Source organism: Erythrolamprus reginae, chromosome 3, assembly GCF_031021105.1.
Source record: "Erythrolamprus reginae isolate rEryReg1 chromosome 3, rEryReg1.hap1, whole genome shotgun sequence".
In the NCBI taxonomy this organism is placed as follows: domain Eukaryota; kingdom Metazoa; phylum Chordata; class Lepidosauria; order Squamata; family Dipsadidae; genus Erythrolamprus; species Erythrolamprus reginae.
Genome location: NC_091952.1, coordinates 247,078,638 through 247,094,646, shown reverse-complemented (window position 1 = coordinate 247,094,646; position 16,009 = coordinate 247,078,638). Strand labels below are relative to the sequence as shown.

At 40.9% G+C, this 16,009-nt stretch overlaps 2 protein-coding genes across 2 annotated transcripts in view; one reads left to right on the top strand and one right to left on the bottom strand.

Moving 5' to 3' along the window:
- Positions 1-15,988, top strand: part of SLA (Src like adaptor) — a 30,348-nt gene extending 14,360 nt beyond the window's left edge. The window contains exons 4-8 of the mRNA XM_070748322.1: positions 3,672-3,758; positions 4,693-4,796; positions 7,277-7,408; positions 12,041-12,173; positions 15,477-15,988. Coding sequence (XP_070604423.1) covers positions 3,672-3,758; positions 4,693-4,796; positions 7,277-7,408; positions 12,041-12,173; positions 15,477-15,687 — 667 coding nt within the window. The 3' untranslated portion in view covers positions 15,688-15,988. The remainder of the gene's footprint in view (positions 1-3,671; positions 3,759-4,692; positions 4,797-7,276; positions 7,409-12,040; positions 12,174-15,476) is intronic.
- TG (thyroglobulin) overlaps positions 1-16,009 on the bottom strand; it is a gene marked incomplete at its 5' end in the record, with an annotated part of 195,332 nt that overhangs the window by 53,752 nt on the left and 125,571 nt on the right. The gene's annotated exons all lie outside the window — the stretch shown is intronic.

Below are 16,009 nucleotides of genomic sequence, written 5' to 3'. Positions count from 1 at the left end.
CACTTCCCTCCTGGACCTTATTTAACCCTTTAATATATTTAAATGTTTCGATCATGTCCCCCCTTTTCCTTCTGTCCTCTAGACTATACAGATTGAGTTCATTAAGTCTTTCCTGATACGTTTTATGCTTAAGACCTTCCACCATTCTTGTAGCCCGTCTTTGGACCCGTTCAATTTTGTCAATATCTTTTTGTAGGTGAGGTCTCCAGAACTGAACACAGTATTCCAAATGGGGTCTCACCAGCGCTCTATATAGCGGGATCATAATCTCCCTCTTCCTGCTTGTTATACCTCTAGCTATGCAGCCAAGCATCCTACTTGCTTTCCCTACCGCCTGACTGCACTACTGATTGTGGACAGTTTTAAACTGGGCTAAAAATAAACATTTCCCACCCCCCTTGCAATGTACTGTTCATGTACCAGTCAAGCCTTTGAGCTCACAACTGACAAGTGTGACAGTCGAGACTTGATGGAACTTTCCTCTTCCTGTTATGACATTGCTGGGCACACAAACAAACGTCACGAGAGTTTGCAGAATATGCAAAGAGTTGTGGGTCTCTTTAGTTGTAGGCCACCAGGGCAAATTGTTGTTTCCTTTCAGGAAATTATACACAATTCCATGCCTGCTCTTAAAATTTCATGATGGCATTACAGTTACGGGTCAAACCACTGAAACTAACGCATTCAAAGCCCACGGTTTTGGCATCTGCTAAAATAGCATGTTCCTTCTGTGAATACCTTTCTTTAAATCTGAGCCTAAACATGATGTTCGTTCATCCTTTCTGAGGTAAAATGGATTGCTTTCAGTCAAGCATGGAAATCATATTAGGCATAATTTACTGAATGAATAGAATAGAATATATATATTTTTTATTGTCCAAGTGTGATTGGACACACAAGGAATTTGTCTTTGGTGCATATGCTTTCAGTGTACATAAAAGAAAAAGATACATTTGTCAAGATTCATGAGGTACAACACTTAATGATTGTCATAGGATACAGATAAGCAATCAGGAAACAATCAATTGAGGAATCCTCAATCTGAGTATTGTATTGGCAGTTCTGTGTTAGCAAAAACTTCAGAAGAAAAGGATTTAGGGGTAGTGATTTCTGACAGTCTCAAAATGGGTGAATAGTGCAGTCAGGTGGTAAGGAAAGCAAGTAGGATGCTTGGCTGCATAGCTAGAGGTATAACAAGCAGGAAGAGGGAGATTATGATCCCGCTGTATAGAGTGCTGGTGAGACCACATTTGGAATACTGTGTTCAGTTCTGGAGACCTCACCTACAAAAAGATATTGACAAAATTGAACGGGTCCAAAGACGGGCTACAAGAATGGTGGAAGGTCTTAAGCATAAAATGTATCAGGAAAGACTTAATGAACTCAATCTGTATAGTCTGGAGGACAGAAGGAAAAGGGGGACGTGATCGAAACATTTAAATACGTTAAAGTGTTAAATAAGGTCCAGGAAGGAAGTGTTTTTAATAGGAAAGTGAACACAAGAACAAGGGGACACAATCTGAAGTTAGTTGGGGGAAAGATCAAAAGCAACATGAGAAAATATTATTTTACTGAAAGAGTAGTAGATCCTTGGAACAAACTTCCAGCAGACGTGGTAGATAAATCCACAGTAACTGAATTTAAACATGCCTGGGATAAACATATATCCATTGTAAGATAAAATACAGAAAATAGTATAAGGGCAGACTAGATGGACCATGAGGTCTTTTTCTGCCATCAGACTTCTATGTTTCTATGTTTCTAATATTAATAAAAATCTTAAGGATACAAGCTACAAGTTAGAGTCATACAGTCATAAGTGGGAGGAGATGGGTGACAGGAATGATGAGAAAAAAAACTAGTAATAATAGTAGTGCAGGCTTAGTAAATAGTTTGACAGTGTTGAGGGAATTACAGTGGTACCTCTACTTAAGAAATTTTCTAGATAAGAACCGGGTGTTCAAGATTCTTTTGTCTCTACTTAAGAACCATTTTCTACTTAAGAACCCGAGCTTGGAAAAATTTCCCAGGAAATTTGAGAGCAGCACAAAGGCCCGGCCAGTTTCCTTCATTCCCTATTTAATCCCAGCCATCTCGGGCTTTTCTGGGCTGCCAGAGGAGCCTTTCGGTGGTGTTTAAGGAGGCTATGGCAGTCTAGAGTAAACAAAGAATTTTCCTTTCTCTGTGTGCTTGGAGAGGGAATAAACCTCTGCCAGCACCCAGAGAAAAGAAATGTTCCCTTCGCTCTGGGCTGCCCAGAGCAAACAGCGTGTTTTCCTTTTTCTGGACGCTGCCTCAGAGTCCCTCTTTTTTTTTTTTAAGCCTTAAAGTTTTGGACTTTTTTTATTCTCCTCACCTCACCTTCTTCCTTCAGCAGCGACTGTCCTCCTCCTCCTTCTACCCAAATTCCAAGCTTTTATTTCTTTCCTAATGGGTTTGCACACATTATTTGCTTTTACATTGATTCCTATGGGAAAAATTGCTTCTATTTAAGAACATTTCTACTTAAGAACCTGGTCACGGAACAAATTAAGTTCTTAAGTAGAGGTACCACTGTATTTGTTTAGTAGAGTGATGGCATTTTGGAAAAAAATGTTCTTGGTGTCTGGTTATCTATAGCGACAGTTTTGAGGGTAGGAGTTGAAATAGTTCAGGATGTGAGGGGTCAGTAAATATTTTCACAGCCCTCTTTTTGACTCGTGTAGTATACAATTTACTGAATGTTTCCAATTTATCTGACATTTCGGTTTAGACCATGGTGTGTCTTATACTCCGGTGAGTCTTATACTCCAAAAATATGGTAATCACCTTTTGTGACCTGACAGGCAAAGTCAATGAAGAAACCAGATCCGCTTAACAACCATGTTACTAATTGAACAGCTGTGGCGATTCATTTAACAAACATGGCATGGAAAGCTTGTACAATGGGTCAAAATTCACTGAATAAATTTCTCACTTAACAACATAAATGTTGGGCTCCATTGTGGTCATAAATTGAGGACTACCTGTGAAGCGTAGAAATGTAACAAAAATTCCTTAATTTTATCTCATATCTCATAAACACTATGAGATAATAGGTTTGTCTTGGTCCTATTATTTTATTTATTTATTTTATTCATTTGTCCAATACACAAATACATAGGAAGAAAAATAGACATGTGGTAATATATATAAGGGTAAAGTGAACTTAAAGGAGAGGATATATGAAAGGAAGAGAATATATATGATAGGTGAAAGAAAGGAAAGACAATTGGACAGAGGACGAAAGGCACACCAGTGCACTTATGTACGCCCCTTACTGGCCTCTTAGGAACCTGGAGAGGTCAATCGTGGAGAGTCTAAGGGAGAAATATTGGCGGTTAGGGGTTGACACAATTGAGTCCGGTAATGAGTTCCACGCTTCGATAACTCGATTGTTGAAATTATTAAGGTAACTGGACAGGTTTTCCAGGGAAAAAAACGCAAAAAAGTCATATCTGCAGGATACATTCTACTTCCAGCTTTTGGAACTAGATGTCCTTCATCTTCCTTTCTAGAGTTTTGAGCGTTTTGAAGGACCGCACGCTTCAACCCCGAGCTGCAAATATTCTGTACTATTGAGACCAATTCTAATTCTAGACTGTTTTCACTGCTGTGCTTTTGATAACAGTTTCCTCTTTTCACTTTTGCAGCGAGGGTGGCTGGTGGAAAGCTAGCTCTCTCACTACAGGAAAAGAAAATTATATTCCGGAAAATTGTGTTGCCAGAGTTTACCACGGGTAAGGAATTTCCTTATACATATCTATGCTTAAGACGGGCAAATGTATCCACGTGGTTGAACTTGCCAGTTTCTGTACTCATATTTACATATGATATGCTTATCAATTACATTTTCCACTCTCTAATAACTAGCGATCGGCAATTGGTGGGGAAATCCATATGTGTACAAATTTGAATATTTTCCAAGATAGCTTACTTAGACTTCCTGAGCTTCCTGAGCTCATTGTGGAAAATTATATTCTCTTTTTTTATTTATTTATTGGAGACCCCTGGCTTAAGGAATCAAAATCACAGAAGCTAGCCCTGGTTATATCTGATTTATTTATTTATTTGATTGATTGATTGATTGATTGATTGATTGATTGATTGATTGATTTTGTCCAATACACAATGAGGGTTTTAGTAGGTATATATATAGTAAAATACATAATGGTTATAGAGGAGATACTCATAGTAAAATATATCTAAGAAAGAATAGAAGAGAAGATATAGGAATAAAACATATCAATGAAAGAATAGAAGAAGAGATATAGGAATAGAAGAAAGGAATAGGAGATATAGGAGAGCAATAGGACAGAGTACGGAAGGCACTCTAGAGCACTTGTACTCACCTCTTACTGACCTCTTAGGAATCTGGATAGGTCAACCGCAGATAATCTAAGGGTAAAGTGTTGGGGGTTTGGGGATGACATTATGGAGTCCGGTAATGAGTTCCACGCTTCGACAACTCGGTTACTGAAGTCATATTTTTTACAGTCAAGTTTGGAGCGGTTAATATTAAGTTTAAATCTGTTGTGTGCTCTTGTGTTGTTGTGGTTGAAGCTGAAGTAGTTGCCAACAGGCATGACGTTGCAGCATATGATCTTGTGGGCAATACTTAGATCTTGTTTAAGGCGTCTTAGTTCTAAACTTTCTCTTTCTCTTTTGCTGCAGCTGGTTATTTGAAGGCATCGGCAGAGAAAAAGCCGAAGAACTTCTGCTCCTTCCAAATAACAAAATCGGCTCTTTCATGATTAGAAAAAGCGAGACCACAAATGGTAAGCAATAGCTGGTTAGTAGTGATGGGCGAACCAAACCCGCACAATTCGGATCCATACCGAATTTTGCGGTGTTCGGTACGCCAAACACAAACACAATTTTTTTTCAAACTTCGGGCAAAGTTCGGGGTCATGTTCGGCATTCGGAGCTTTAACGTCACCGGCAGGTTGCTAAGGACGCCAGGGTGATTGTTTCCTGGATTCCATGGAATCCAGGAAGTGATCATCTTGGCGTCCTTAGCAACCTGCCGGTGATGTCAAAGCTCTGCCCCCGGAATATCTTCGTGGGAGGGATTCCCCGTTTGCGTTCAAGTTTGGGTTCGGTTCGGGTTCGGCCAAATTTTGCATAAAGTTCGTCCGAACTTGCCGAACACGAACACCATTGGGTTCGTCCATCAATACTGGTTAGGTAACCCTGATCTATATTCTCATAAACCAGGAGGAGTATATGTGACTCTGTGCCAGTGAGGGTGAACCTTTTTTTTCCTTGGGTGCCAAAAGAGTGTGCATGCACCCTATCACACATGCCAGAGTGCCCACACCCATAATTCAATGCCCGGGGAGGCCGAAAACAGGGGCCCCTGGAGACCAGAAATAACCTGTTTCCCAACTTCTGGTTGGCGCAGTAGGTTTGTGTTTCGCCCTCGGCAGGCTCCAAAGATTTTTCTGGAGCCGGGCGGGGGGGGGGGCTGTGGATAAAAATCCCCCCCCCCAAAAGCGTCCTCCATTATCACCTTGAGGTTCTACATGGGGCTACCTTTGAAGAGTGTTTGGAAATTTCAGATTGTCCAAAATGTAGCCACACGAGTGGTATTGGGCCTTCCAAGACATGCCCCTATCTCATCATCACTCCGCAGACTGCATTGGCTGCCGATTTGTTTCCGGACACAATTCAAAGTGTTGGTTATGACCTATAAAGCCCTTCATGGCATAGAACCAGACTACCTCTGAGACCGCCTTCTGCCGCACGAAACTCAGCATCCGGTGAGGTCCCAGAAAGTTGGTCTCCTTAAGGTCCCGTCGACCAAACAATGCCAGTTGGTGGGACCTAGGGGAAGAGCCTTCTCTGTGGGGGGCCCGGGCCTCTGGAATCAGCTCCCCCCAGAAATTCGCACTGCCCCCACCCTCCTTTCCTTCCGAAGGTTTTTAAAAACTGATCTTTGCTGCCAGACGTGGGGTCATTAGATCTTTCTCCTGACCAATGAATGTTTTTAGTATGATTGTCGAATGAATGCTAATGATAGCTTTTTTTAAAACTTAGAATTTTAAGGATTGTTTTAATGTATTATTAATTGGATTGTTTATTAATGTTTTCTGTTTTTTGTATGTGCTGTGAGCCACCCCGAGTCCTCGGAGAGGGACGGCATACAAATCAAATTAAATCTAAATCATTGTATTGGCAGTTCTGTGTTAGCAAATACTTCAGAAGAAAAGGATTTAGGGGTAGTGATTTCTGACAGTCTCAAAATGGGTGAACAGTGCAGTCAGGCAGTAGGGAAAGCAAGTAGGATGCTTGGCTGCATAGCTAGAGGTATAACAAGCAGGAAGAGGGAGATTATGATCCCGCTATATAGAATGCTGGTGAGACCACATTTGGAATACTGTGTTCAGTTCTGGAGACCTCACCTACAAAAAGATATTGACAAAATTGAACGGGTCCAAAGACGGGCTACAAGAATGGTGGAAGGTCTTAAGCATAAAACGTATCAGGAAAGACTTAATGGACTCAATCTGTATAGTCTGGAGGACAGAAGGAAAAGGGGGGACATGATCGAAACATTTAAATATGTTAAAGGGTTAAATAAGCTCCAGGTGGGAAGTGTTTTTAATACGAACGTGAACACAAGAACAAGGGGACACAATCTGAAGTTAGTTGGGGAAAAGATCAAAAGCAACGTGAGAAAATATTATTTCACTGAAAGAGTAGTAGATCCTTGGAACAAACTTCCAGCAGACGTGGTTGGTAAATCCACAGTAACTGAATTTAAACATGCCTGGGATAAACATATATCCATCCTAAGATAAAATACAGAAAATAGTATAAGGGCAGACTAGATGGACCATGAGGTCTTTTTATGCTGTCAGACTTCTATGTTTCTACATTTCTATCTCCCAGGCCCTTTGTGCAAGACAAAAATCAGTTGGCCGGCACATGCATGCACGTTGGAACTGAGCTAGGGCAACGGCTTGCGTGCCAGCAGATATGGCTCCATGTGCCACCTGTGGCACTCGATCATAGGTTCGCCATCACTGTGCTAACCCCAAATATTTCTTTTTCAATTAGAGATATCTAGCTGATGGGAAGGGCAAACATGTGCATAACACAAAAGAATGAGAAACAGTGTGAAAATGATATTAAGGGGGATTGAGTCTGGTGAGGAATTCTGGGAGTTGAAGTCTACACAACTTCAAGCTGCCAAGGTTGAGAAACACTGATCTAAATCGGGGCTCTTATTGTAGCAACCTCTCTTTCTCTCCAGGTATTTATTCACTGTCAGTCCGGCATGTGAGTGTGAAACATTACAGGATATTCCGCTTGCCAAACAATTGGTATTACATCTCCCCTCGGCAAACCTTTCAGTGTCTCGAGGACCTCGTAAACCACTATTCTGGTAAGAGAAAGCAGCAATCGCCTTCTTTCCCAAGATCAGAAATGCAACTTTGTCAAGTTGTTGGTGATAGTTTTAGCCTTTTCACACGCAATTCTAACTGCGAGAGGGGTCTTGGAGTCCTAGTAAACAATCATTTAAACATCCAGCGGTTTGTGGCAACAGCCAAAGAAGCCAACACAATATATCCTAGACTACATTAAAAGGGTAGAATCAAGCTGACATGAAATTCTAGTACCGCTTTACAAAACCTTAGTAAGACCACACCAGGATCCAATACATTACATCCAGCTCTGGTCACCACAAGACACACAGCATTAAATTATGGGTGTGGGCACTCATGTATACACAATAATGCTTGACTGTAAAAAATATGACTTTAGCAATCGAGTTGTCGAAGCGTGGAACTGTCCAATTGTCTCTCCTTATCTCATTTATCTTTTCTTCCTTTCAAATATGTTTACCTATACTTTTATATCTTTTCTTCTATTCTTTTCTTTACTTATATTATTACATATCTTTCTCTTCAATGTGTATTATGTATTGGACTAACTAACTAACTAACTAACTAACTAAACAAACAAACAAACAAACAAACAAACAAACAAACAAACTCATTACTGGACTCAGTAGTGTCAACCCCTAACCCGCAATATTTTTCCCTTAGACCAGTGATTTTCAACCTTTTTTGAGCCGCGGCACATTTTTTACATTTTAAAATCCTGGGGCACACTACCAACCAAAATGACACCCTAAGACACTTTCCTCTCTTTTTCCATCCCTGTCTCCTCCCCACCCTTGTGTGTGTGTGTGTGTGTGTGTGTGTGTGTACGTGTACACTCTTGAACCATTTCCAAAAACAGGTGGGGGTTGGTTTCTTTTTTGTCTCTTATTCTTTGGGTGCTTTTTATCACTTCTCTCTCTCTTTTGTTTCTCTCTTCCTTCTCATTCTCTGTCTCAATCATTTTCTCATTTCTCTTTTTTTCCTCTCCTTTTTGCTCATTTATCTCTCTCTCTCTCTTGCTTGCTTTCTATCTGACACTTGCTTTCTCTCTCTTTCTCTCTTTCTCTCTCTTGCTTTCTCTCTCTCTCTCACTCTTTCTCTCTCTCTTTCTCTCTCTCTCTCTTGCTTTCTCTCTCTCTCTCTCTCTCACTCTCTCTCTCAGCAAAAAGTTGTGAGACTGGAACCTGAGCTTCCTTTATCGCGGCACACCTGACCATGTCTCGCGGCACACTGGTTGAAAAACACTGCCTTAGACTATCCACGATTGACCTCTCCAGGTTCCTAAGAGGTCAGTAAGGGGCGTACATAAGTGCACTAGCCTGCCTTTCATCCCCTGTCCAATTGTCTCTCCTTATCTCATATATCATATATCTTTTCTTCCTTTCATATATCTTCTCCTCTACTTTTATATCTTTTCTTTATATATAATACTTCATGTCTATCCTCTTCAATATGTATTGTGTATTGGACAAAATAAATAAATAAATAAAAAAAATAAAAAAATAGTGCGAACAGATACTTTTTCGGCACCCAAGGAAAAAATGGTTCGCCATCACTGATATAGGGTCTCCTGCGTGAGCAGGGAGTCAGACTAGAAGACCTCTGGAGTCCTTTCCAACTGTTTTATTCTATGTTCTAATTAATGTGAATATCTCATGCATTTTCAATGGTGTGAAACCACAACTTCCCTAACAACAACCACACACATCTCTCATGCTAGCCTAGTTGAAGATTCACATCAAGGCTCAGGAACCATGGTTTTACTGGTATATAAATATCAGTCCTCTGTGCTTATATTAACCCCACTTCGGTGGGTTAGAAACTTCAGTTGTCCAGTGATGTCATACTAAGCATCTTTCTCCACCACTCATCTCAAAACATTTTGCTTTTTAAAAAAATAATAATAATAATAACCCTTTTTTAAATAGAGGATGTGAAAGTGGAAGTCATATGATAACCAACAACTAATTTTAGCCTCAACCTGTTTTGCACAGCTAGCTTTTTTTTCCATGCTCACCCTAACAAACTCATTACCTAAATGGAGTTGATTCAAGCGTGCACATGAAACTATAATTTGGAAATTGTTTAAAGCTTTGGGTTGTTTTTTTTTTAAAAAAAAAACTCAGTGGAAACCATTTCTTCCTATTTGCTTAAAATAAAATGACATGCGGGAAAAGAAAAAAAAGTCATCTTTCCCCATTGGAGGAGCTGCTAGAACAATCTGAGTATTGTATTGGCAGTTCTTCAGAAGAAAAGGATTTAGGGGTAGTGATTTCAGACAGTCTCAAAATGGGTGAACAGTGCAGTCAGGCAGTAGGGAAAGCAAGTAGGATGCTTGGCTGCATAGCTAGAGGTATAACAAGCAGGAAGAGGGAGATTATGATCCCGCTATATAGAGTGCTGGTGAGACCACATTTGGAATACTGTGTTCAGTTCTGGAGACCTCACCTACAAAAAGATATTGACAAAATTGAACGGGTCCAAAGACGGGCTACAAGAATGGTGGAAGGTCTTAAGCATAAAACGTATCAGGAAAAACTTAATGAACTCAATCTGTATAGTCTGGAGGACAGAAGGAAAAGGGGGGACATGATTGAAACATTTAAATGTGTTAAAGGGTTAAATAAGGTCCAGGAGGGAAGTGTTTTTAATAGGAAAGTGAACACAAGAACAAGGGGACACAATCTGAAGTTAGTTGGGGGGAAGATCAAAAGCAACATGAGAAAATATTATTTTACTGAAAGAGTAGTAGATCCTTGGAACAAACTTCCAGCAGACGTGGTAGATAAATCCACAGTAACTGAATTTAAACATGCCTGGGATAAACATATATCCATCCTAAGATAAAATACAGAAAATAGTATAAGGGCAGACTAGATGGACCATGATGTCTTTTTCTGCCGTCAGTCTTCTATGTTTCTATATAGTTATATAGTTCTATATATTTTATTTTATGTACGTTGAGAGCATATGCACCAAGATAAATTCCTTGTTTGTCCAATCACACTTGGCCAATAAAAATTCTATTCTATTCTATTCTATTCTATAACTATATAACTACAGTGATCCCTCGTTTTTTGCGGGGGATGCGTTCCAAGACCAGCCGTGAAAAACGAATTTCCGTGAAGTAGAGGAAAGATATTTTTTAATGTATTTAATGAGTATTTGGACTTTTCAAACCCACCCTTTGCATTAAACAGTCATTCTATAATGTTTTTCAGCTGGAACTACTTGTGATATCCTACCAGGTTTTTTTTAATAGAGTACAGTAGTACTGTAGAAGAATTTTATGAATGTTTAGTGGGTTTAAAATTTTCAATGGATTTAATGGATTTAAGCCCCCTTTGAACACCCGTGAAGTAGCGAATCCGTGAAAGATGAACCGCAAAGTAGCGAGGGATAGAATATAGTTAATATTCAGCGTTGCAGAGAATTTCACTGGGCACTTTAAATTGACCAGAGGTTTTTCTGCAAATCTATTAGAAAAGAATGCCCACTTTTAAAGCATACTGGGAAGCCTAAAATTATTGTTCCTTCTTTGCAGTTGCATATTGTCTGTTTAATGTCCCACATCTGCTTTTGTTTTAAATGTGCCTTCTGTTATTTCACTGATGGATTTGACTTTAAATATAAAGAGCTTAAAATATACTCCTTCAATCAGAGTAGAGCCGAAAGGGACCTTGGAGGTTCTCTAGTCCAGTGCTTCCCAACCTTGGCAACTTGGAGATATCTGGACTTCAACTCACAGAATTCCCCAGCCAGCAAATGCTGGCTGGGGAATTCTGGGAGTTGAAGTCCAAATACATCTTCAAGTTGCCAAGGTTGGGAAACACTGCTCTAGTCCAATCTCCTGGATATATGTATATACAAACACACACACACACACAATATACAAAATTTGTATACATACACAAACAAGCCACAAAAGTGAAACTAAAGTGCAACTTTAGCTGCAAGGAGGCAAATTGGGAGCGAGGCAGAGACAGAATTTTATTTTCTTGTACTAATCAGTTGCTGAATCTGGATGCAAAGAGGTAACTCAGCAACTATACATTTCTATAGACATTCAAATTATTAGACTTATTTTTTAAAGACTGCTTTATTGTTGTTCTAGACAACTTAACAAAATGAAGAAGCTTTTTAAAATAAATGTTTGATCTGAAGAGGCCCAGGACCATTGTATCTTCTTTTAAATAATAGAGAATAATGTATACGTCTAGAAAGCCACATCAGTTTGAAAGATCCGTAAAAGTATAATCTGAAATATAACAGTGTCCTGTTTTAGTATTAAGACAAGGGAGCTGAGTTAAACCCTGACTTAGTCATGTTTGGAGTAGATCTATTTAAATAATTGGGAGGAGTTAGTGTGACTACGTTTAAGAAAACTTTCTGGCATTAATATACTGCCATAATGTACATTTCTCCAATTCTTTGCTATTTCTCCAATTCTTTGCCATTTCAATGGGTCACATAAAAAACAGGCCTCTTTACATACATACATACATACACACACACACACACACACTTTTGGAATTTATAGTATTGCACAGTCATTTGGCACATCAATGTATCAGGTGAATAGCCAAAAATGAGGTTGATTGCATGCTTTTTGTCTTTGCTTCCATCTGCAGAGGTGGCTGATGGCCTGTGCTGTATCCTCACAACTCCTTGCCTCACCCAGCACACCACCATCCATGAAGTAAGGACTCAAGAGCCCCCCGTGGTCATGCGCAGCAAAACCTTCAGGTGGAATCATATGCAAAGGTACCCCTTGTTTAAGAGAAGACATTTGAGATATATTCTATTTCAAACGGGAAGTAAAACCAAAGTCTGAGAAGGAACACCCCTAAATTCTCAATTTTGCAATGGGAATAAATTACAGTGGTACCTCTACCTATTGTTCTGTCGGGTTCTCTGGCAGAATCCTCCTGAAAATTCACAGGTACAAATTTCAGAAACACACACGTTTAAAAATTCAAAACAATGTTCTTTATAACGAAAATTTACTTAAACTAAGCCCTCTTTTGGTATAGCAAAGAGCACTCGTCTCCAAACAAACTGGTAATTTGTACAAGTCCCTTATCAGTTCTGTGATACTTAGATTGCAGCTGTGAGGCAATTCACAGTCCTTCTTCTTTCACAAAGTGAAACACACTTTGCTCTGGTTTAGTTTCCAAGCGGGGAAAAATCAGCACACAAAGGTCAAAGTCAGTAAAGCAGGCACGAAACACAACAATCAGATAATCCTCCACAATGGCCAAACCCACAGGCTGCTATTTATAGCAGCCTCAATAATTACATTAGCCGCACCCAACCACAGGTGGCCTCACTTTTTTTGATAATAATCTCTCAGTTGTTGCTGCCTATGCATCGCTCTCCACACGCATGGCTGTATCATTAACTCTTGTTCCGAATCCAAGGAGGAGCTAGATAATTGATCTCCTTCTGAGCTGTCTGCCACACTCTCCTCCTCCCTGTCACTCGTGTCTTCTTGGTCAGAGGAGCCTTCATCAGCAGCTTCCACCGGGAGCAAAACAGGCCTGCAGGATGTGGATGTCTCCCCCACATCCACAGTCCTTGGGGCAGGAGCTGGGCCAGAGCTAACCACAACACCTATGAACGCCTCTACTTACGAACATTTCTAGATAAGAACTGGGTGTTCAAGATTTTTTTGCCTCTTCTCCAGAACCATTTTCTACTTACAAACCCGAGCCTCCGAAACTAAGCGGAAAAGGCAGGGAGAAGCCTCCGTGGGGCCTCTCTAGGAATCTCCTGGAAAGAAACAGGGCCGGAAAAGGTGGGGAGAAGCCTTTGTGGGGCCTCTCTAAGAATCTCCTGGGAGGAAATGGGGCCTCCACCCTCCCTGTGGTTTCCCCAATCGCACGCATTATTTGCTTTTACATTGATTCCTATGGAAAAAATGGCTTCTTCTTACAAACTTTTCTACTTAAGAACCTGGTCATGGAACGAATGAAGTTTGTAAGTAGAGGTACCACTGTATTCAGTACATGTAGCCCAGTTGGAGATCATAAGAAAAAAAAAACAGCCTACTCAAAGAGTGAAAAAGAGCACTCCCTCCCAATTCAAAACCACTTGTATATAAACTAGCGCTTCTCAAATAGTGGGGTGCACCCCCGGGGGGCGGTGTGCATGACTTGTGCATGATGCACATCCTATCTGAGACTTGTACTGGTACCTCCGTCATATTCCTCGGCATTGTGTCCAGGGCAGCCCGTTCTAAAAGAAAATGTCTTGCAAGTTCGAGAAGTTTGATTGAACTCGTGAGATGTTTTCTTTTAGAATGGGCTGCCCCTGGACGCAATGCCAAGCATATGATGGAGGTACTGGTACAAATCTCAGGTAGGACGCACATCCTACTTCCTGTGGCAAAAAACCATGTTCCCCAGAGTCATGTGCACTGCTCTGTGCCCCCACAGGAGGCCACACCCCACTATCCTTAGGGTCCCGTTGACCAAACAATGTCAGCTGGTGAGACCTAGGGGAAGAGCCTTCCCTGTGGGGGCCCCAGCCCTCTGGAATCAGCTCCCCCCAGAGATTTGCATTGCCCCCACCCTCCTTGCCTTCCGAAAGAGTTTAAAAACCCATCTTTGCTGCCAGGCCTGGGGTTTTTAGATCTCTCCCCCCCCCCCCCGACCAATGAATATTTCTTAGTATGATTGGTGAATGAATGGTAAATGATAGGTTTTTTTAAATCAGAATTTTAAGGACTGTTTTTTTTAAAATGTATTATTAATTGGATTGTTTATTACAGTTTTCTGTATATGCTGTGAGCCGCCCCGAGTTCTCGGAGCGGGACAGCATACAAATCCAATTAAATCTAAATCTATTTGAGAAGCATTGTTTTATATACAAGTGTTTTTTAATTGGGAGGGAGTGTTCTTGTTCACTCCTTGAGTATTTTTTTCTCTGTTGACACTTTGATTGGAGTGTTGTTCATTGTTTAATTGCAAGGGCAAGTCACTTGTATATAAACAGAGAGCAAATCCCACTTCTGTCTAACACTGATGGAATTGGGTTTTGCCTCCCAAGGACAACTCCATCTGTCCATCCATTACCCTGGGGGGGGGGGATCATTAACCCCCTCAGAGAGGGTTCGCAACTTGGGCGTCCTCCTCGATCTACACCTCACATTAGAGAAACATCTTTCAGCTGTGGCGAGGGGGGGCGTTTGCCCAGGTCCACCTGGTGCACCAGTTGCGGCCCTCTTTGGACCGGGAGTCACTGCTCACAGTCACTCATGCTCTCATAACCTCGAGGTTCGACTACTGTAATGCTCTCTACATGGGCTACCTTTGAAAAGTGTTCGGAAACTTCAGATCGTGCAGAATGCAGCTGCAAGAGCTATCATGGGCCTTCCTAAATATGCCTATGTTACACCAACACTCTGCAGTCTGCACTGGTTGCCGATCGGTTTCCGGTCACAATTCAAAGTGTTGGTTATGACCTATAAAGCCCTTCATGGCATCAGACCAGAATATCTCCGGGACCGCCTTCTGCCGCACAAATCCCAGCGACCAGTTAGGTCCCACAGAGTTGGCCTTCTCCGGGTCCAGTCGACTAAACAATGTCGCTTGACGGGACCCAGGGGAAGAGCCTTCTCTGTGGTGGCCCTGACCCAGATATCAGAGTTGCCCCCACCCTCCTTGCCTTTTGTAAGCTCCTTAAAACCCACCTCTGTCATCAGGCATGGGGGAACTGAGATATTCCCTTCCCCCTAGGCTTATAAAATGTATGCATGGTATGTCTGTATGTATGATTGGTTTCTTAAATTGGGGGTTTTTTACATTACTTTTAATATTAGATTTGTTCATATTGTCTTTTTACTGTTGTTATCCGCCCCGAGTCTGCGGAGAGGGGCGGCATACAAATCTAATAAATAAATAAATAAATAAATAATAAATAAATTGCCTCGTTGGCTAATGGAATGTCCAGAAGAAAACAACCCAGCTTACAGATTGCAAAAGACCCCACAATTCAGCCCCAAGCTACAAATATTCTCTTCTATAACCATGAAAGTTTTTGAACCACTTTTCTTTTTCTCCCAAGGTCCAAGGAGTGTGATGGCGACATTGCAGACATGCTCAGATTGGAGGACTCTGGCCTCAGCTATGGTCTCCGAAACAGCATCGCCTCTTACCTTGCCCTAACGATGGACGACAATTCTTCTTTGGTGAAAAAGAGAGCCAAAAAGACCCAGTCTATGATCTGTCGGAGCAGCCACCAATCCCAACCCAATTTCCTGTACCATGAGGACTGAATCTGAGAAAAGTCAACTTGGGAGTTAACCAAGACGGATACGAATTAGCACTTTTGAGTTGATGTTGCTGCACTCTTGGAAATCTCATCAACACCATTTCAAAATACAGAAGATCTCCTTTCTAGTCTCCCAGTTGCGCTAAATCTACTCGTATTTATATTTATTTATGCAGAGGGGAGTCCCTTGTAAAATATGAACTTTATTCATGCATGATCCTTTCACAGAGCTGAAAACTATGCACGCGTGTGTATCTTTATGTATATACATCTCTCGTGATATTAAAATATTTTAAATAATTCAATACCTGTTTTGCACTTACCTG